At 40.3% G+C, this 23,169-nt stretch overlaps 2 protein-coding genes across 2 annotated transcripts; one reads left to right on the plus strand and one right to left on the minus strand.

The window, feature by feature from the left end:
* Positions 1-568: 568 nt before the first annotated feature.
* On the minus strand, positions 569-10,707 carry LOC147333142 (germ cell-specific gene 1-like protein). The gene is made up of 5 exons (XM_086290113.1): positions 10,163-10,707; positions 7,095-7,142; positions 6,042-6,194; positions 3,770-3,881; positions 569-2,115 (listed from the first exon to the last, which is right to left on the minus strand). Exons 1-5 carry the CDS (start codon positions 10,464-10,466, stop codon positions 1,812-1,814), a joined length of 921 nt encoding a protein of 306 aa, XP_086146239.1. The 5' UTR covers positions 10,467-10,707; the 3' UTR covers positions 569-1,811.
* A 7,065-nt stretch (positions 10,708-17,772) lies between these two features.
* Positions 17,773-19,580, plus strand: rcvrna (recoverin a). Its single transcript, XM_086290115.1, has 3 exons — positions 17,773-18,275; positions 18,547-18,658; positions 18,754-19,580. The coding sequence occupies exons 1-3, from the start codon at positions 17,895-17,897 to the stop codon at positions 18,870-18,872; spliced, it is 612 nt and encodes a 203-aa protein (XP_086146241.1). The 5' UTR covers positions 17,773-17,894; the 3' UTR covers positions 18,873-19,580.
* The last annotated feature ends 3,589 nt before the right edge of the window (positions 19,581-23,169 follow it).

The following is a 23,169-nucleotide window of genomic DNA, read 5'->3' on the forward strand; positions in this document are numbered from 1 at the left end:
CTCATACTAGGCTTTGGTGTGACCCCTGACTTCATGCTCTGTTTGAAAGAAGCTTTCTGATGATTGGCTGCCTCACATAAACAGCAGATGAGTGGGACTTCAGGGTTGATTGACCATAAAGTGGATATCCCCACTGTATGAGATCATACAGAGGCAAGCGTGGGGAAAAAACCAAAACAAACTAGTAGAGTCTGAGATTTTAATTTACAGGAATTACTTTTATATACACTGACCTCATAATTTGACACTGTGGCCAGAGACTTTATGTATTTCTGTCTGTATATTAAGAAGGCAGTGTAGGTCCTAATCTGCAGTTAACAGAAGTGGACTAAAGCTAATTAGTGCAGTTGATTTAATTTTTCCTGGCTGATCAATCCAGCTTTAGACTGAGAGATTGCTTGCAATTAGCATAAATAGTAACTAATCACAGAATCATGCAGAGGCAAAAGTAGAAAAGACTTTGTAAACCTTAGTGTTTAAAGTATCCTATCTCACATGTATTACTTGTACATACTTTGACCTCTTTGGTTGAAACTTTGGCCTTGTGTAATACAAACCATATGGAACTAAGACGCAGTGTAATGTAGAAGCTTGTTTAGGTATCAATGTTATTAGTAATATAACTCTGTTATAGTGAGCCTACGTTAATAAATGCAGCAGAATTAATCACAAAAAGAAAGATTGTGGGGAAAATGGGCTCCGGTGTTACCACGAGCCTCGAATCACAGATGAAATCAGCGTGTTTGGCGAGCACAGCTGGATTCTCGCCAGCTGATGAGATTAATTCCCCCACAGCAACAGCAGCAGCAGCATGACAAGAGATTGGCCACAATCGAGCGTTTAATTGGGTTTGCTTGCTAGTTTTTAGAAGAGCAACAAAGTCAGTGAAAAGCACAGCTGTATTTAATTTCATCTTCATTACATCCTCAGTGACACAAACTGTGAGCTCGAGAGATATTGTGCTTTTTTTATTGTCTGCTTTTGTTCCAACAGATGTCAATCTTACTCCTGTAAACATGTTTTCCTGCACTTCTGTGTCGGCCTGATGCTGTCAGCGTTTGAGTTACAGCATGTCTCACATCAAAAGTACCAGAGTATAAAGACAGCAGCTGTTTCAGGGGAGTTGACAGAAAAGGCAAATTCCTGATGTAACATCTTATCAAGAGATGTTCTTTAAAAAAAACAAATCCTGAACAGTCAGTCGTGGAGAATATCTACAAACTTTGCAGCTGTCTTGGGTTTTTTCATTGTTGGAGTGGCTGTTTTGTGGTTGTTTCACAGGTTCAGTGGTTGTTTTGTATGTCTTGGCAGACATTTGTGTCCCAGTTTGCTATTTGACATTAATTTGTCATCTTTTTAAAATCTTTTAGAGCTGACCGACTGTCCAACATCAGATGTTACTGGACACTTCAAACAGAGTCTAGTCTGTGCAGGTAGACCTGCGGTGATTCGGCGATACGTCCCTGATGGTACAGAATGAGGTAATTTTCTCTTCCTCTTGCTGAGCAGATCATTGAGCCTCGTTCTTCAGAGGACAGTTTGATCAAACATAAATGAAACAGGCTGGCTCAGCAGAAGCTAAAGCAGAAATGAAGGATCAGTCTTTCATCAGGAGCATTTACATCCAGTTTAGTGGGAAATGTAGCCCGTTTCCCTTCCCCACTTCTCACATTATCTTTTTTTAAGAACCAGACACATCTGGTGTGTGGAGAGGAACAAAATATACAAAAAAAGTCCTGAAGTAAATATTTAAATCCAAGAACAAGAGTCAGTGTAGGTCCAGGAAATCAACCCCAGAAACGTTTCCATCTTTAACAGTACGCCTCTCCTTGTGGTTCTGGTACATTGCCCATTTCGACCTCGTACGCTGTTCCTGTGGACGGCTTGTGGCCATTGACCGGCAGTTCTAGAGGTGCCTCGGCATCAACCGGCACAGTAGTCAGGTACATGTCCCACATCTGCTCGGGGACGTTCATCTCCATCATGTTCTGCTTTATCATCAGGCTCTTCTCGATGTTCCGCCGTTTGTATTTAAACTCGATGATTGTCTTTGTGTAGCGGTTCAGTGCCGTCACTGCAGACCCCATGCAGGTGCCGAAAGAGCCCCATGCTAATCTGTGGAGAGGGTTAAAAAGAGGGTTAGCCTACTGCTGAGCTGCAGCTGTAAGAACCCCAACAATAAACACGGCTCTACACAGACGTACCAGCAGTGTTGTTTGTGCTGTGTGCTATTTTAGTTTACAATCAAGAACTGGTAAAATGTAATCCCATTCCCAGGGCTTCTGTCGCCTTCCAACTCAGTAGTTGTAACTGTATCCAGTCCTACGGATATAACCAATCGTGTCAGCTACCTTGACAGCCGAGAGACAGACCTTTGCATTGACGACTTTTCAGTAACAAGTCCTCAGCTAATAAACATGCTCTTGATACTCCTCTTCTTCTGACTCTAACACTGATTATAATCTTCAGCTGTTTTTAGTATGACCCAAAATTAGCGATTGGGCCCATGAACTCACCAGCAAAGCATTTACTGAGTCTTTATTGTGAATAACTGGAATGCATGCATCCATACACTGCAGTCATAATATCAACCCATCTGTCAACAAAAATAAAAACACAAATGGCAAAACTAAAACTCCCAGATTTTTGGGCAGGTATGCAACACTGCACAGTGTAGCAACAGACATGCCAAATCCTTCTCTTTAAATGTGCCCGGTACCCTTCATCTTCATTGTTCAGTGAGTACCATCTCTTCTGCACATAATCGCGTAGTTTTGGTGCAGTTAGTGAAAGCCAGTTGAACAATCTGACTGTTCCAGGTGCTCCTAATCAAATGTACCAATTAAAATGATCAAAAAGTGTGAGAATTTTTGTAAAAGCTGACGTTTTGGAAGTTTTTCATTCATGTGAAATACGTAAGTAATGCCACAACCAGGTATGGGCATCCCAGCAAATTCATCCCATGGTCAGACCGTGCAATGCTCAGAAAAGTGCAAAAATCCACAGAGCTAAAACTCACTTAAAGTTCATGACAGCAAAATTAAAAACATTCTGAACGACTATTGTGTGCAAAGGTTGCCAGCACAAAGCATGTTCTCTCTAAAAAGAACATGGCAGCATGGCTTAGGATTGCAGAGGTCAATCTGAACCAACCACAAGACTTCTGGAACAATGTCCTGTAGTTGACCATAATGCACAGCGCCACATTTAGAGAAAAACAAACACTGCATATCAACACAAACACTCCATACCAACTGTAAGCACAGTGGTGCAGGGGTTATGATTTAAGCTTGTTTTGACAGGTAAAAATCTTGGCCCAAGCTGCACCATACAACAGTTTATTATTTCAAACACAGGAGCAAAACTACAATAGAATGGCTATAAAAAGAAGAATCGAGGTGCTGTACCTGTGCAGAAATGTGAATGGGAAAGCATGCCTCACCTCAGAAGTGTGACTCCTGGAAACATAAACTACTGTTACAACCTCAGAAAGAGTCTGCTAGAGTTTGGCTGTGGACAGTAGAACCACTGTCTACCAATGTCCGGTTCATCATGGAATTTTTGAACTCAGTTAAACCCACAATACTGCTGCCTAGCTGACTGATCGAGCGCCTGCATACAATACGGTGGCTGTGGATGAGTCTCAAGCCAGAGAGGCAAAAGATTGTTTAGAAAATGGAAGGTAGTGAGCCTTAATTTGGGCCGTGATTATTTGATCTAGTGAGTAAAAATGTCAAAACAGCCAGAGATGAAGGTTAAAGTTGCTTACAAATAAGACCAGCTGTAGTCCCATGTTTTGGGTCTCCAATCTTCTGGCCCGGTGGCAACAGCCAGCTGGAATATGGTAGTAAACATCATGTGGGCCACCATCCCACAAAGGCCTGAGAACAAAAAAAGATAAAAAGACACCAAGTCAACAAGTGACTGCTCATTCAAACCGCAAAAAAAGACCAAAACTAAATTTAATAGAGTTGGGTTTGTGAATCTGTGACAACCGAGAGAGGACCATACTGATGGCTCTTTATCGTAAAAGTTATATGAAGCAATTTATTTGTGTATAAGATTAATATTTGGTTCTTTTAGAGGCTCGTAGTGCTAAAGTATGAGTAAAAGATCACCTGTTTTAACATGGGAGTAGACAGATCCCTACTTCTTTAAGATTCCAATCTTTCCAGTTTTTATGCTGGATTTTTATGTTTTTCCTGCTAATATGTTTTTGTGTTATTTGTTTTCTATGCCTTTTGTCTTTTCAATGTTTTTTTTATCCTAATGTTAATCTTGTTATGCTAATGTAGTGTTAGCATAACAAATTAAGTGTTTTAATACTGATATAATGTATTTCTGTTTTTAATAGAAATACATTGGTTTTCTAAAAATAATTTTTATGAATTAGGAGGGGTAAGAAAATAGAATTTAGTTGAATATGAACTGCACGGCCCCTTAGTTCCAGTTAATGAAACTCTTATTGATTCAACATATCAAGAAAATTTCATGGTCCCAACTTTGTGGGAACAGTTTGGGAATGGCCCCTTCCTGCTCCAGCATGACTGCACAGCAGTGCACAAAGCAAGCTCAAGAACAGTTTCCTCCCAAAAGCCATAACCATAAACACAGTTCCACCCCCCATTCCAAGGACTTCCTTCTATAAACCACCACCGTGCAATATTTAATTCTACGTGCAATAACTCAAACTATATATACATAACACTATTTATTTACATATTTATTTCCTTTTTTTACTGGATTGTATATTTGTACATTTTATATATTTTTTTCTCTAAATACTGTTCATATGTATATAATGCTGCAGAAACTGTGCATCTCATTGTACATCTGTATAGTGACAATAAAGGCATTCAATTCTATTCTATCCTCTAAGCTCCATAAAGACATGGGTGAGTGAGTTTGGTGTGCACAGAGTCCTGACCTAATTCATAGAGGACCTTTGGGATGAATTAGAGTGGAGACTGTGAGGCAGGCCTTCTCATCCAGCATCAGTGTCTGACTGCACAAATGTGCTTCTGGAAGAATGGTCAAAATTCCCATTAAGTCACTCCTAAACCTTGTGGAAAGCCTACCAGAAGAGTTGAAGCCGTTATGGCTGCAAAGTGTGGGCTAACATCATAAAGCTAATGGATTAATGGGATGTCACTGAAACTCATATGCGTGTGAAGGCAGATGAGAGAATACTTTTGGCAATGCATTGTATTTATGATTTGTGAAAAATGATCACATGCAGTAAAAGACATAAACTCCAAGTGTGGATGATCCACATTTGTAAAACATTAAAAGAGTACATGAAATGACTGTAGTGACGGCTGAAGCCTGAAACATCCCTGTACAACGCATACGTGATTTTCTGACTGACTCTGGGTGAGGTGGACTGGCCTGCCTGATCCAGGCTCTCCCTCAATCAGCAGCCTGCCCCTTCACAGCTGCTTTTCTTGGGATTAACTAATAACAACAGGGGGGATGGGAGTCGGGGGATGGGGGGAGTTGAGGGGGCGGGAGGATGCTCCTCTGGGCAGGTCTTGGCGCAGTCCAAAACCGCAGCCCCGGCTTCAATCGGATTAGTCCAGAAACCAGCAAATCCTCCAAGGCAGCGAGTGGACGCAGAGCAGTTAGCTGCTGCGAGCGCTCGCTCACTGTCAGCCTCATCTCATCCAGCCACCATGACCTGCTGCCCTGCTGCTTTTATTTACCGCCACACGAGCTTCACCTATAATTTATCTCCATGTTTCTTGTCGATGTTAAAGGCTCTATACTTTAAGTCTCTCCTTATTTAGTATTTAAAGATTTAATCACGGGTTTAGGATAAAGTTGATTTAAGCAGTCAGCAGCTATAACTCCTCTTATGAGCAACTGTTGGCTTTAATAAACATGTCCCACCAACATCCATTTACAGAACATTTATCAGCAAAAAACAAAAAATTGTTTAAAGGTTTAATTAAAAGTAAAGAGGCATAAATGCTTAAGGGGAATTTAAGTTGTGAACATGAATGTTTTTATAACCTGCACTGGAGCTCATTATGCAGTGTTACCTGACAGGGCAGTGCACATGGCAGCAAAGGCACTGAGCTTCAGTTTGTTCATGACACTGAAGCAGGGGCACTGCTCCAGAGTCATCAGAGCCCCGCCCGCGAAGAGCAGGGTGAGGTACAGGGTCTCCGCCACGATACACAACCACAGCACTCCTGTGAATACAAAAAACAAACAAAAACAGGGAGGAAGCATAATCCTGCATGTCTAAAGGCAGACAAGCATGCATGTACAACAGGTCTGCTCATTTTATGTCTGGAGATCTGAATGAGTCTGTCTAGACTGCATGGATTTATAAAATCAGGACAGCAGCTGCTAATTCTAGATTCCTTACAAGCAAGACTTGCAAAGGTAAGATTTCTCAGTATGAGTGTAGTCGAAGGCCCTTTCCCAACCATTGTACTGAAACTGCATTAAGTTTTATAGCATTATTAGAAATAATGTTGGATAACATATTTAGAAAGTCACTGATACTTAGATATCAAGCATGTAAAATACTGTAAATCATCTTGAGGCATTCACGGTACATGTAAGTGTAAGACTGTGTCTTGGTTTAGAGACAGAGACATAATGTTTGTCGTTGTGAGACTCGAGTGTTTTATATGCCCCACATCCACCCTGGACTCCTGAGCTGCATTAAATTAACCCAGTTAAAACTGGAATAACAACAGGTCAACAACAAGTCCATGTAATTTACATTGATTTAATTCATATTAGTTTATGGCAATGTTTTTAGTTTAAAATCTTCTTTAATACAAAGTCATGTTGCTTTTGTAAATTATCGTCCCGTTAAGCATCAAATAGAAACTAAAGACGGGCATAGATACCTAAGACCATGCAGCATCCTTGACTTATATTCAGATGTTTTGAAGCCCCAAAATGGCAAAATTGGAGATTCCCGAGCGGGCCTTTATGAACTAATGGTTGACATCGTGGGAACTATGTCCATCTTTTATATACAATCTATGTTATCCTCTTGAGGTCAAAGTACCCATAAGGTAACAGAAAACTCTAAGAAATCAAAAGACAGTTAAAAATATAAAAATCTCACCAACCTCTTTCATTTTCAGGTGCAATATCTGAGAATTCTCGACATTCAAACCCTGAAAAAAAAGGGGAAAAAGTAAGTTTTCTTATGTAGAAGAATCCACTTTGACACTAATCACGAAAACACCCTTAAAAGCTGCAATCCCCAGCATCAGTTGTACGCCGAAATTATTCGCTGGGTCATTCCAGCTCAAATCAACGTGGCCATTCTGCTCGACCATCTCCCGTTTGCTGTAAATTTCATTATGCACAGTTTGGACAAATACAAGAAAAAAGTTCTGTATAGATGGATTTAAAATTTCATAGCAGTCATTTTATATGCCCAAACTTTGGACCATAAACTTTTTATGCAAATTGAGCAGAAAATGTTCTACAAACTTTGCTGATTTAATATGGAATTCTTTTTTAAATGTGTATCTGTAAGAAAATCTCACATTCATGGTTATTTGTTCAATCAGCTATGCAATTCTTGTGATTGTTAATAAAATGAATTAAGTGCACTCAGTAGTATCAAAAATACTTACAAGTATTTTTTTTACATGAAGTCATGACTTTTGAATATTATATATTTTTAAAAGTATATTTTGATATAATGTGAGTCCACAAACACTGACATCTTTGCACCGCAGCCGCATATATAAAACTGATTGTAGCATCTGATGATATTGTTTTGTGATACGTAGAGCTGGGCGATATGAGATTTTTTCATATCACGATATGTTTTTTTCATTTCAGGCAATAACGATATCTATCACGATTTAAGCCAAATAACTATATTTGTAAGATTTAAATGTGCCGTTGCTCACAAGTAAAATGTGAAATAATCAGCAGCTTGTTTTTATTTAAATATTTATTTCCCATAATAAGTTCAACAGGGTAGATGTACTTAAGGAACATGAGACTTTTTCAGATAAATAAAGGCAAATATTGCAAACTACACAAAAGGCAGCCGCTAAAGCGTTTAAGTTTCAAAATAGAACAAACGAAACAGACTAAATTGTCAATTCCACTTAGAAACAAAATATTAATTCTAAAAATAAATCTTAGTTTGTTTTACAGAATAACAGACAAAACTGACTAACTTTTGTCAATATCAAATAAACTGAGAACTAAAAGGAAATTCTCAATCTCTCCTTGTTGTATAGCTGAGCTTTTCAAACAGTTTTAACAGTTACTTTAGTCTGACAAAAGCCGAATGACGAATTAGCGCTTCCAGTCAGAGACTGAGGCTACGTCCACACGTACATGGGTATTTTTGAAAACGGAGATTTTCCGTTTTCGTTTTAAAAAATAATCCCGTCCACACATAAAGGCAGAAATGAAGAAAAACGCTGCTATGAACATGCCAAAGCAGCAGGTGGCGCTAGATTCCTAACCGTGCAGAAATGTTGGCCAATCAGAAGTCTAGAAGCCTCGGTGGGAAAAAGTAAACAAAGCTGGGGCATAGAAGCAGAACCGAGTCGTATGTGTGGAGGGACAGTAACTGTGTGTACATGTAAGCATTTAAACACTGCAGAGAGTAGAATTAACAGTAACAGTATTGTAGAAATCCATTTCACCGAAACAATAACGCGGCGCACAGTGTGACGCATGCACCAGTTTATTGTATTTCCAGACTTGCTTTCGGCACAATTTACAGTGCACGCTACTCTGTTTTTTGTCAGACTTGAAATAGCCGAAATACCTTCACACTACGGAACTTCTATGGCTCTTCCGTTCGACAATCTCTCCGGCATTGGAACCATCATCTGTTTTCTCTTCGGTCACGCTCGGTTGATTTTTCTAGTCGGCACACTCATTTCCTCCATTACGCGCTGGCTCCATTACCCGCTGGCTGCTTCCCAAACAAACACGTGCGGCTTGGCACTTGTGCTGTACGTAACAAGTCACGCGACGTGACGCTGCGGCTGTGATTGGTTCGGCTCTGCGCTACTTAGTTTGGATTGGCTGACCTTTTTTTAAAATTTTTTTTTAATTTTTTAATTTTAAGAGGACAAGAGCGGCGAGGTCTATCGCGATAGCTTAATTTCTCTATCGAGTAAAAGTTATATCGCGATACATATCGTTATCGTTCTATCGCCCAGCTCTAGTGATACGGCACCTTGGTGTTGGAGCTCCCAAGGAACTGACTCTTGTGCTCTGATCATATTGGTGAAAATCAGTAGACAATTTGGCTCTTAGTTGCATGCAAATCCTTATAAAAATGTATTTTTCTGAGATTTATTACCAGAGCTTATGAAACCAACTGGGGCGGCTTGCATGCAACAGCAATGGCTGTAATCTGGAAGCTTTACTGTTTGATTATTTTGCTCTGTAACAATGACACTTTCATACACCCTACATATGTCCTGTAACGTGAAATTTTTATAGTGAAATTTATTTCTCTTTGAAAACATTTGTATTTTTCTTCCTCCATACCAGGCAGATTGCTGCTTATCTGTCAGTATGATTCCTGTGGAAAGCATGTACACGTTTGTAATTAGGTTTTATGTTTCGCTTGATGAGATTTAGCTTTGACCTCAAGTAGAAAGCTGTAGTTATGATGCAACATGAAGGACCTTTTTGCAGTACCTGCATGCAGCATGTCACAGCTTTAATCCTAATCTGTACTTTGTCTTTTTCATTTTCCTCGTGCACTACCTTACCCCCTCCACAGGTGTAGCTTTTTCATTCGTTATTATTGGTCATAATGACCCAAAATATTACTTAAGAACAATATTGCACTGTTTGAAATGCTATTTTCCTATACACAGGCATAAAACAATAGGAAATCTAGCTAAAATGTGCTGAATTTAGACCTAAAGAGAATTTAACCCAGCTTACTCGAGTGCCAAAGCACACTCGCAGCTGTTTATCTCACCTTATCTGTGCATTATACATAAATGACCTTAAATGACTCAAGAGATTGCGTCCAGATGGTGCGATTCCAGTAACTGGGTTGACATTTATAAGCTGTAGATTAACTTGAGAGACTGTCTTGTGCGTTTACAGGAGCTGCTTCCTCCATTAGCTCTTCCTGTTTTTGAACGTCTGCAGCCCCAAAGCTAAAGGGCTGAAGAGCTTAGGGTCATCTTACCGTTCATGTCGGCCGCCTCCTCGCAGGAGAAGAATATCCCCGTGTGGAACTTCCTCATCAGAAACTTCTCCTCCCCCGTCTCAAAGATGTACTGCACTAGGCGGCTGTCGTTGAGGTTGGTGCTGTTGAAGCGGATGCAGTACCACTCCTTCTTGTTCACCGGTGGGCCTGTGCAGAAGGGTTTGGCCACCTTCCTGGTTCCCTCGCACCAGTAGCTGGTGGTCACCGCGGATAAGGCAAAAGCAAACGCCACAAAGTTGAGGGTGAGCGCCAGAGAAGCCCGCCGCCCGCGCTCTAGCCTCATGGTCAAGGCAAGGCCAGAGGAGATGAAATGAAAAGGCAACTAATCCTGGCTTTTGATATGTAGCCACCGTGTTTCGCCTCCCAGCGGATATATCAAATCTTCATAATCTTGTTGCATTTGGGGCTCCTTGGGTGAGAAGTGTGTACATCCCTCTGCCGGCTCTTCTGATGTGCTGCCACCTTGATGAAAGGGTGCATCCTCTGCACTCCCACAGAGACAATAGAAACCCATGGCACTATTGGTTTTCCTTCATTTGAACTCGTAAACTGTCCCCTCTGTGCTGCCACTCCAAACTCATCGCTCCTCCCCTTCTACAAAGCTCTGCCTGCAACATTATCCATTACAAATGGCAAATTATAGTCCAGACTTCCTTTGAACATATTAGCAAAAAGCAAAGATTACAACAAGCTTAGATTGTAATCCAGAAGCAGGCTCTTCCCTGAGTTTCCTGCATTTGCAAAGTAATTGCAGCCGCAGGCATAAGATCAAGTCCCTTTTTACAGTTGGTGACCTGTGACATAATGTGGACAGTCTCATATGAAAATCCATTCACTGCGTGTGTGTGCAAGCACGGCAAATCTCTTCTAATAGCCTGCTGATGTAGCACACAAATGAAGACAAACTACTTAGAAGTACAGTATCTGAAGGAGACAGATGGTTGGAGGAAACATCTGCTGCCTTTACTCTGATGCTTTTGTCTATAATTTGCTGTCTTTAAACTTGTCGTAATTTTCTGCAGCTCAAGAGTTTCGCTAACAAATGTGTCGTCTTTGCTTTGACCTATAGACAAATGACTTTAAAAGCTGACATGCGCAAGTGTCGTGCGTAAGTTCCTCAAGTCTCATCTATTATTAGAGACTTTCTATGGAGAATGTCGAGTAAATCAAACAGACTTGCTCTACTTAAACGTGCCTTTGGAAACATTTATCATCCATCACAGTCTTTTCATTTTCAATGTCCCAACAGATTTTGATGTAAACAAAGACTTTTGCCTCAAACAGCAAGTAGGCAGTGCATGAAAAACAGACACTTGGCCCTGTGAAGCTCTCCAAACTTAGCTGATTCCCAGCTGTTAATGGTGTTTTACAGATTGTGAAGCTGGCATTCACAGGTGGTGAACTCCAACGTGATTACCATCACGAACTCTAACAAAAACACTGATGTTGTCTATTGTTTTGCTACCATCAAAATTATTGTTTAAGGGTACAAATAATAAGTACAAACTACAAAAATTATGCTTCCTGTATTTGCCACTTCAGGCTGATGTTAAAATACGAAAATGGCACTTAAGCATGATAATTAGTATGCTAACTGTGTCGTACAATAAACCACGTAGCAGCTTCTATGGACAGTTTCTCTCTTTGTAGCAATTGTAGAAGTTGAACTGCTTCATAATGCTGAGTGATTGGATACTGCAAAGCCAATCCACCATAACACTTATTCTGGAAGAAATCAGTGTCTAACTTTGTAAGCATTTTGGCAGAAATATTTTGTTTTCATTTAGGGATTTGAGATTACATAATTTTTCTAGTTATGACTTCAGAGTACTCTGAGACAGTAGCAATGTCTATTTCAAGTAAAACTACCAAAACAACAACAACAACAAAAAGATGCCATTTTAGAAGACCTGTTTCTTTATTGTTTTGGTAGTTTTAGCTGTTAGCCTCGATGAAATTAACTGTAATAACCTTGGTGGTCCCTGCATTAGGACAAATCACAAGTGGACCAGAGAGGGTTCTAGAAAATCATCTCTTGGTGCCCACAAGAGGCAAAACTAATGCAGCGGCTAGCTCAATGGGGCGGCCCCCAGAATCCCCACATAGGGGTCCAAAAGGGCAGCCCACAGTTCACCTACAACCAAGCTTGCTAGCTCAGCCGATAACTTCAGTTATGTACATATAGGAAAACTATTGTTAGCTAACATTAGAAGAAAGCTAGTTTTATGTAATGATGCCCATCTGGGCAAAAGTGGAAAGCTGCCAAAAGAGCACTCAACTTTATTGTTTTCAAAGGTGTCTCTGAGCTGTTGTGTCCAATAAATAATGCTAGCAAACACTGATGTCACTGCTCACACAGTCAAACTGCAAGTTATTGCAAATTAAACTAAAATACTGTATGAAGTAGATGAGACTGTGTAATTGTTTCTAAATCTTAAGGCTGATTTGGTAACTTTGTTTGCCAATTAATTATCTCCAGGTTACCTGTATCTTAGTTGCTAACATTATCCTTGCAAGTTTGCTAGATTACTGTAGATTACTTTGATAACTAAAGTAATTCCAACTTACTTAACTGATTTAGCCATCAACAAATCATGTAATGGCATGAAACAAACATATATTGTCACGGTTTGGCAGGGCAAACCGTGGGGATGTAGGGAAGGAGGACCCAGGCGCGGAGCTCTGTGTGTAAACAGTGCGTTTATTTACAGTGAAAAAACAACAATAAATCCCCGTGCTCTCCCCTGACTCCCGTGTCGTGTCTCTCCGTGAAAAGTCCGTGTCTTAGTGCTCTCCGCTCCCGTGTCTCAGCACTCCTCGTGCTGGCTGCTGTCTGGCGCTCCACACTTCTCCTGGGGACACAATAACAGCAGCCGTCAGGACACATACAACCGTGGGGACACACACATTAACTAAGCTCAACTGGATGACTAACGTGGAGTCTCACACAATGATCCCACACCAATGGGAGCGACCAAGACTCTCCTAAGTAGCTCCCCCGATGAGCCCTGATCAGCAGCAGGTGTGTGGCAGGAGCTTCGGGTGTGGCCAGTCCCCTAGCAGGGCCACACCCACCAGGCCTGCAGGTGCTTGACATCCATCCTACAGCCAAACACATATATACACACACCCACACCTGCCTATACAGAAATGTGGACACAGAACAGCAGCACAGTATCACCTATACATATAACAATATAATTCATAACTGCTGACATAAATAACTAACAGCGTGGGGCAGTTAGCCAGTTAGCTGTAACCTAACTGTGCAGCATGTATTTGACATTTTGCCCAAGCTGTTATAAGTACTGAAACTCAGGTGTACAGTATATGCACTGGTCTCTCAGTTTTTGTTTACACTGCCCTGTGTACAGTAGTGTGAGCACTGGCAGCTGTGCAGATCATTTAACTGCCCTGGATTTGTAAACTCCTTTAAAGTATCCGAGATGTCGAATTTTCCCTCTCATCATCCTCATCATGTTTTTGGAGTCAAATCGAGTCAAATCCAGAACACACTCAAACGATTCATATAAACTAAAACACAAAAGCTTAAAAAGAAACTGTACTCCGGGATTAGTGTGATGAAAATCCACAGTAATGACCACGATAAACTCATGTAGGGACAATTTGACTTAACCGTGTTACACAATGTCCACTACAGTCATAAGATTTAAAAGACAAGGCCATATTAAAATGGGTTTCATCTGGAGTAGACACTGATAGAAAATAAACAATAACAAATAATATAAGGGGGATTTTTGACCGTCTGTATGTTTGCCTCATTGCTGGCATTTATATGGTAAGTAGGCATAGACTTTTAGTGATTCCTCTGAATGCACATAGATTATACTGAACATTAGCTTCCATGTAATAAATTACAACCACAGGATACTTAAGTCCAGCGTTACACTTGATGAAGTGGTAAGCCGGTTGGTACAATGAACAGTTCCCAGGCTCATTGCTTTTTACATAATAATACCTGCCAGTTTGCGAATGACAGATGTGAGGTTTGAGCGAATGCCTTTTCCCCTGACGTACAGATGCTCAACATTTTGTGCAATTGTGAACTAAACCTAAACGATTATGTAAAAGTATGTGATGGTATTTTAAATGTGAAATGAATGACCTGGACTTTACCTAATCTGATTTTGCAAAGGTAGATGCAGATTTACACAGAGACTCTCCCGGATTATGTTTATGCATAAAGGAAAATTTAGGATTGCTTTGTCCAACTTTAACTTCATTTAAAATGCAGAAAAATCCAAATAAATGTGCACTGGCTTTCACTTCATTCACCAAAGCTGGTACACCTTGCACAGGATGAAACAGGATTATAATCAGCTGTTATGTGTGTCAGCAGTGACCTCTTGGTCCCTGACGCGTGAGAGCTGCCGATAGATTATTGTAGATTAATTCTGATGCTGATCACAGTATAGCACAAATACTCAGTTGTGGTTAGAAGTTTACATACACTCATCGTGGGCATGAATGTTGTCATTTTGGGCTTTTAATGATTTCTTTGAATTGTTCTTTTTCAGGGTGTAATCATCGTACAACATAAATGTTTAATCACTTTTAAAAAACATGAATCGGATACACCAGTTTTCATTTATTTTTGATTTTCTCGAATCCACACAGATTAAAAAGTATATGTTCAGGATCAAGTATATACATAGACCCACTTGAATCTTTTAATAAGTGGTACTGAAGGTTTAAGAATGTCTTTAATCTTGATAAAACCCTCAATTGGATTGACCAGTGCTGAGGACAATGGGAAACTCAGGGATCTAAGAAGGAAACATGGCGATATACACAAGTTGGAAGGTCTCTGTAGATTTGAAAATTACCAGATAACTGTATTGAAGTACAAATTATTCAATGTGTGTGCCAATGTCTGGAAGGAGACCGAAACTGTCTTTATTTGTCAAATTGTTTGACATCACAAACTGATTGTTATTGTATTGTTTCTTAATGGTTTCTTTAATGGTTAATACACCAGTACGCATAAGCTTTCAATATGATGTCTTTAATGCTAAAACATAATTGTTGTTATCTATGATTTTTCAAATTTACTGTTTTACAAATACTGTTATATTAATACTACTTTAAATATTAGTACCTTATAACATACAGTTGATTAATTGTTTTCCTAAAATTCAAAATGCAATAATTTGCTTTTTAAGTCTTCCGATTTCTCTTAAAATCAGAGACATTTTTTTATTTTGCTCCTGGTCAGTTTCATTACTTTTATTCTTTTTGATTATTTTTTTAAAAATGGGGCTTTTCTTCCTCATTGGGCTGCAAAGTTATGTTTGCACTTAATTCGGAAAAGGCGTATCATCGGGCGTAAGTATGTTTGCGGCTGTTTGTCCCCAGATAAGATTATCTGTGTCTCCACTATAATAGTCTTGGACCAGATTACAGCACAATCTGCTGCAGTGGTGGGAAACCTGCAGTGACTGAAGGTAATTACAAATGGACAGTTTCTGGTGTTTAAGCCTCTGCAGCTCTCTTTAGGGCAACCAAACTCAAACACTTGGCGACAAATGGCCCAAACCACCCAGTAACATATGATTAATTAACCTCATGTGGTGGCTGGATCATCTCTGACACCCCCTTCATTGCACTTTGAGCTGTTTCTTTGTCTTTTTCCTGTCACATCACATTCAGGCATTTGACCTAACTGACCCACATCGTGAAAACAATTTAATATTCAACCTAAGACACTGCTGTTCTTGATGCGCGCTCAATCATGCAGGTAAGTAAATCCCAAAAAGTTGATTCTGTTCATCTGGACGTAGCGTTTTCAGTGGGCGAAACGTTTCGTCACTCATCCAAATGACGGTCTCAGCTGACTGCATGTTTATCCAAACTTGGTGGGTGATCGTGGCTCAAGAGTTGGGAGTTTGCCTTGTAATCAGAAGGTTGCCGGTTCGAGCCCCGGCTTGGACAGTCTCGGTCGTTGTGTCCTTGGGCAAGACACTTCACCCGTTGCCTACTGGTGGTGGTCAGAGGGCCCGGTGGCGCCAGTGTCCGGCAGCCTCGCCTCTGTCAGTGCGCCCCAGGGTGGCTGTGGCTACAATGTAGCTGCCATCACCTGTGTGTGAATGGGTGGATGACTGGATGTGTAAAGCGCTTTGGGGTCCTTAGGGACTAGAAAAGCGCTATATAAATACAGGCCATTTACCATATTTACCAAACTTATAAACAGTACCTTTTCACAGTGGCTGAACTTAGCACACTGAATAACCAATGTGCTGTGAGATCAGTTCCTTGATCATAAATATGGAAAATATCATGACCACTGATCAACAACCACTGATCAAAGACCATGAGTACCATTCACAGAGAGCTGGGGAATGGCTGCAATCACAGCATTGTAAGATGGTTAAAGTGGTTACCCTTAGGCCCCCTCCTCGATTCAGAGATGGTCTTTTTCTTCTCAGGTAAATGGTCATCCTCATCATTGAAAGAGTGTCCACTGGCTTGTAGGTGTAAATAGACTGCGGAGTCCTGGCCTCCGCTTAGCCAGAGGTTTTTGGTTTCCTCGATGTCTGCCACTTTTCATATCCTCCCCGTTGAATTAGATGTTTTGGTCCCCCGAGTTAATGTGATCCATGAATTGTGGTCCTGAGATGTATCATCAATGAACTGACTCACAGCCCGTTATTAGCTCACTGGGTTAATTTCAGTCATTGTGCAAAGGTACTGTTTATAAGGTTGGCAGTCAGCTGAGACTGAACAAATCACTTGGATGAATAACTAAACATTTCTCCTACTGAAAAAGTTCCAGATGAACAGAATCAACTTTTTGGGCTAACATTGCAGAAACAATGATTAGCACGGTTACCAGCAAGAAGATCCTGTAGTCCAGGGTTTTCTGTGTGGCGTTTGCATGTTCTACCCATGTTTGCATGGCTTCTCTCCAGGTACTCCGGTTTCCTCCCATGGTCCAGAGACATGCAGTTAGTGTGGTTAGGTTAACAGACGATTCTAAGTTGCCCATAAGTGTGAATGGTTGTCTGTCTCTTTGTTAGCCCTGCGACAGACTGGCAACCTGTCCAGGGTGCACTCTGCCTATCGCCCTAAGACAGCTGGGATAGGCTCCAGCCTCCCCTTGACCCTCAGTTGGATAAGCAGAAGAGAATGGATGGATGTATTAACATAAAGATGATTTTGGAAATTACCAAAACTGTTAATTTAGGACAGCTGTAGAATAAACCTTACATTGGGTGGTGGTCTAATACATTTGTTTAACACTGTCTGGTTTAGTGTAAGCAAATTCCTCCATAGTGGCAATGATAAAAGATGGCACCAGTCTATGCTCGTCTTTCTTTGGCCCCAAAGTCAGTATTATTATACTTCAACCCTGTAACTAAATATTAGAGTGTATTTACACAAATTCTGCTTAAAAAGGCAAATATCCTCCCAGATGTTGAGCTTCTAAGTAACGGCCACCTGCCGCCTTTAATCCGCTGCGCTTGCCTCCTGTATTTAACTCTGTCTTCAATATAAAGGTGTCATAGCAGTGTGACGCAGTTATCCCCCTTAATCTTCAAGACAGCTGTCTGGATTTAGGCAGTGATGATCATAATCCCATTTGGCACCTTGAGGGGCTCGACAGAGCGAACACAAGACAGAGCGCACAAACTCCACAGAAGTTTAACGGCCAATCGCAGGAGATACAAGAATTTAACCTTTCTTGATCAGGATGGGGAATACTAAGAGCAGCGCTTTGTCAAAGGAGCTCCTGGAAGAGCTGAAGTCCAACACCAAATACACAGAGGCCGAACTGTGCACCTGGTATCAGTCCTTCCTCAAGGAGTGTCCCAGTGGGAGGATCAGCAAGCAGCAGTTCGAGGGCATCTATGCCAGCTTCTTCCCAGACGCGGACCCCACGGCGTATGCGCGGCACGTTTTCAGGAGTTTCGACACTAATGCAGACGGAACTTTGGACTTTAAGGAGTACATCGTCGCTCTGCACCTCACCTCCGGGGGAAAGACTCTGCAGAAGCTGGAGTGGGCTTTTGGCCTCTATGATGTGGATGGAAATGGAACCATCAGCAAAAATGAAATCCAAGAGATTGTTCGGGTACCTATACTTCATACTAATTTTATCTGTTCTGAATACACTAAAATTACATGACTAAACTGAATTCGCGTTACATTCATCTATTGAATAATCACGATCACTTCTGTGAATGTGTAAATGGACCTTTGATGATTTCAATTTTAAGCCACAGCCTCCTCTAAATTATTCCACTTACAATTACTCAAAGAAAATGTAATATTCCGACGAATATTTGATTAAATTCATCATGAATCATTGGTTAAACCTATAAAATGCGTTTACTCTCCTGCAGTCAATATTCAACATGATTCCTGCTGATGCACAGAAGAAGCTCCCTGAGGATGAAAACACGCCGGAGAAAAGGGCTGAAAAAATCTGGACATTTTTCGGAAAGAAGGAGAACGGTAAACCACACTTTATTAACTCTCATCTCGTTATCTGCTGCACCTTTACAAGGCACAAGCATTTTGTTGACGCTTCTTTTTTTGGTTCTTTGCAGATAAAATCTCAGAGGGAGAGTTCATTCAGGGCGTGATGGACAACAAGGATATCCTACGCTTGATACAATATGATGAACCTCAGAAAATCAAAGACAAGCTGAAAGAGAAGAAGCAGTAGAGTACAGGCTAAAGACAGAGCAGAAAAAAACCTCACATGGTTTTAAGACTGATTTCTGTGGCTATATTTTAACCGCTTTAACCACATTTCTCATTTTTTATTGTAATTAATCATGTTCATGTTCTTTCTGGTAAACTAGTTAAACAGTGTTTCATTTTTTGTCATTGCAAGTAGTAATTAAATAGGGTGATTAGGCACATTTGATAAAATAAAATAAAATAGAAGCTGAACAACTGTGCAATGGATGAATTTTAAACAGTGTAACCGCTCAGGCTAGAACAGGGATGGCAACGTGAATGTTGGGAGTCAAAACAGTGTTCACGTTTAATTGACCAGAATCAATTTCTTCACATTTTTACTTGTGTTGCAATAAATTTTATTAATAACTCCTTTGTGGATCCATATTCACACTTTACAAAGGTATCCATAGGCTGGATTGGACGTTTTTGGCGTGTCCGTTTTGTTTAGCCTCCTTGGTTTAGATGTTGTACTTTGTGTAAACGAGCTGATTTCATGCAGTTAAATCTTTAAATCACACAATTTACAATGGACAGCGCACAAGTTTGTTGGTTATTTTAGTTTGTTCAATTTTGTTCAAATATGTTTTGTACGTTTTTTGTGTAGTTGTGGCAGTGAACACGTTAACTCATTATTTGTTTAAATGTTCTCTTTTGTGTACATGAAAATGAAAACCTGTCTGTAAAGGTGTATGTGTGTTATGTGTTGTGCTTTTAAAGTGTCGTTGTATAACATGGTAATATCCACCAAGGACACTTCAGCCATGTCCTCGACTCTTTTAAAAAGCAGTGTGTCTGAAACATGCATTTTGAACACACTTCCTTTCCACTTGGAATTTGTTTTAACTGATATATTTGTAGTGTTTGCACTGTTTCACAGAGTGACTCATCTCAACCAACTGTAGTTTATATACAACTTTATTTTGGATTATCTTTACACATATATTTACTCTGGTTTGGTTTCCAATGAAACTTAGTTTGGTTTCTGTATTTTAATTCTTAAACGTTTTTAATTACATTTATATTATCTGGACTATTTATTAAACAGCCACTAGACACACCACTGATTTTTATATTAAACAGGTGGAAAATACAAATGAGGACAGAATTATTTGCTCCCTTGTGAAAATTCCTATTTTTAAAGGTAATTTGGAGAGGGAAGGAATTTGCAAAAGCTTTCCCAAACATCCTACTGTTATTTTGGATGCTTATATTTCTTTACTTTGTATACAGAAACAATATTATTTCACATTAACTACCCCCGATGATAACAGTCACTGTGTATCGTTTTTCCTTTTCTGCAGTCTGTTGTTTTAGTCGGTTGATCTGATGGTCTTCTGTCATGAACTTTGGACTTCAGTTCACCCCACAGATTTTCAGTGGGATTCAAGTCAGGGCTTTGTGACATAATCAGCGTCACTCTGAGAACGGGGTATAGTTTCATTCAATCTTTCCTCGGGTTGTCCTCGGCATGCCTCAGTCTGGCTTGAATGTGCCTCTTCTGCAGAGTTTTTCTTGGTCCACAGTCTCAGAGTGCATTTCTCTGCAGGCTTCTAGTGATTGTCTTTTCTGTGAATACACATCCCTACTTGGCTAACTCCTTCACTATCGTCTTGGCAGTTGTCCTGGGGTTAGTAGACACATCTCTCACTAGTTTTGTTCACTTCCTACCTCCACCAGACTTGTTCTGTACTGTATGGCTCTTTTTAAATATCTTAATACTTCTCACTCCAGTTCTTGAAATGCTGTGATAACTTTAGATCTTCATCTCCTGCTTCGTCTAAACTGATTTCTTTTGTTTTTAGAATGATATTTTCTCAAGTGACAGCTCAAACCCTTGCTGAAGTTTTTATACTGTGTAAATTGGAAGATAACACATAGTTTTAGCCTGTTTTACAAGCACAGCAATAAAAAGGTCAGTTTGTCAGGGCGCTAATATTATTGCCCTTTAAGGTTTTTTATTTTTTCTGGAATAATTCGATGGTTGTTTCCAAATAGAAATCATTTATTCGTTCCAAGGAAAACAAGTATGATTAAAAATGGAGAAATCCCTTGCTCTGTTAACAAGCACTTGGGGAAAAGAGATCACTTTTGATGACAGGAATATCCAGCCTGGTGATAGTCACCTCCTCTAACATGTATACCTAAAGACTCCGTTTCCTGACTCTGCAGTGTTATGAGCCGTCCTGACACTCAGTGGTTGCATGCCAGCCTTTTATTGACAGCCAATTTACTCTCTAATACATCTGGCAGCTCTCCAGCGTGTTTTTTTCACACTTGGATTCATTCATTAGATTGAAAGCAAGAAAATCTGGATGAGAGCTCCTTATGAAGGGAATTAGGCTCAGGTTAACAATCCTTCTGTATCAGCCAATCCTATTAGGAGCTGAAGGTCAGTTGAGACACACAGCCAACTCACAGTTAGGATAATGTGGGCTTGGCACAGAGAACGATACACTGCTCCAACATGCTCCCCCGCATAGATCATTTGCTTCCCGCGGTCCAACTTGAATCCATTAGTATATTTTACTTTTAGTTTAACTTTTCTTTGTTAAGCTTAGGCTACGTCCACACTAGCCCGGATAGATGTGAAAACAGCGTTTTCGTCTGAAAACGCTCCGCGTCCACACTAGTCATTTTCAAAGAGTCCACACTAAAACGACCGAAAATGGTGACGTTGCAGTTCTGTGCATGCGTGAAACGCAAGATGACTCGACCTGCGTCATTTCCCTCTGCCGTTTATTTACATTCCGGCTCTTTGAATCGTGGCAGCGAAATGGCAAGACAAAGCAACGAATTTTTCAAGTGGACTGATAATGAGGTGGAGTTGTTGCTCTGAGTCACCAACGAGTACAAGGTTTCCAAAGCAAACGAGAACATCGACTGGGAGACGGACCAGAACAAATACGCAAAATATTGGACCGCCTCAAAGAACAGTATCCGGTTGTTCAGTGATGACGCGACGAATCCTACTTCCGGGCCTAAAGTAGTCTGCGTTTAATATGGCTTTTGTGTTGTTAACATGTTTAATGTTTTGTATTTTCTTCTATTTAATCTCAAAAAGCTCCTAAAACAGTCAGTGATCACTGTTGACCTCCCTCGGCTTTTATTACCGCTAATCATTTATTTAAGCTCAGTTTTTAAAACCTTAGGATGTAACTACAGCCCAGCCCATGCAGCAGTATATGAATGACTAACCTCGTATTGTGGATGGATTATCTCAGTTGTTCTCCTGGCTGAAGTTTGGTCCTTTTACAGCATCCTGCCATGCGATTACATTTGTTCCTGACCACCGAGAACACTCACGTTAACTTTTATCGAGTGGAAAAAAAAGTTAGCTTGTTTAAATTATGCTAACATAGCTGTGTCGCTCGCAGTCACGTAGCACATCATTATATACCAGCTAGCCAAATTTCAGTAACCCTACAAACGTCACTGCTGTTTAGCTTTCTGTCTTCATTTATGTTGGAAGTGATAACAGAGCTGTACGTTTGAATTTGTTTCCAAAACCCCGCAGTCAGGACATGCTATATTGTATTTAGATAGAAGCTAGCGAGCTAACTCCCTGCTAACTTCTAACTCCGTTAAATGTCATAAATTCCGTTTTCATGGATGCCTGGATGTTAAACTCAATTGTTACACCTGGTAGAGCAGAACGCTGATCATTTTATTAAAGATGAAAGACTTTAGACAGTTTTTCAACTCTCAGTAATGCCACAGTGATCGTTTGATATATGGACCTGCAGCGGAGTTTAGGTCCAGACACGGCTAGTGATGTCAGACTGAACAATCGGATTACATGACTGGGTAAGTGGTCACATGACTGCATCATATGACCAACATGCGTCATCGTTTTAGAAAGTCTGCGTTTTCAAGTGTCCACACTGCGACGGGACAGCTCCGTTTTGAAATGTATGCGTTTTTGAGAGCGTTTTCAAAACGCCGTCTCAGTGTGGACGGGAGGCCAAAACGGAGAGAAAACGATGTGTTTTCAAACGAAAACGCTTTAGTGTGGACGTAGCCTTAAAGCGATAAACAAGAAGACAGTTTGTGTTTGAAGTGACACACAATCCCTTTTTTATGCTAATTAAGAAAGATTCAGGTACTTTTTAGGCATATATTTCAATTTGTGATTAATGCTTAAATCTCCCTTGTTGTTGACTGCCACCTATCTTTTATGGTACTCTGTCACAAAGACACCCAGTGATCTCTAAACACAACACACAGAGCTCTGAAACTCCCAAACTAAATTTAAAGGAAAGTATAGTTAGTTCTCCCTG

This window comes from Aulonocara sp. 'chitande type north' Nkhata Bay, linkage group LG4 (assembly GCF_057382095.1).
Source record: "Aulonocara sp. 'chitande type north' Nkhata Bay isolate Kocher_YH1m ecotype deep benthic linkage group LG4, A_spYH_male_GT1.1, whole genome shotgun sequence".
NCBI classification, from domain to species: Eukaryota; Metazoa; Chordata; class Actinopteri; order Cichliformes; family Cichlidae; genus Aulonocara; species Aulonocara sp. 'chitande type north' Nkhata Bay.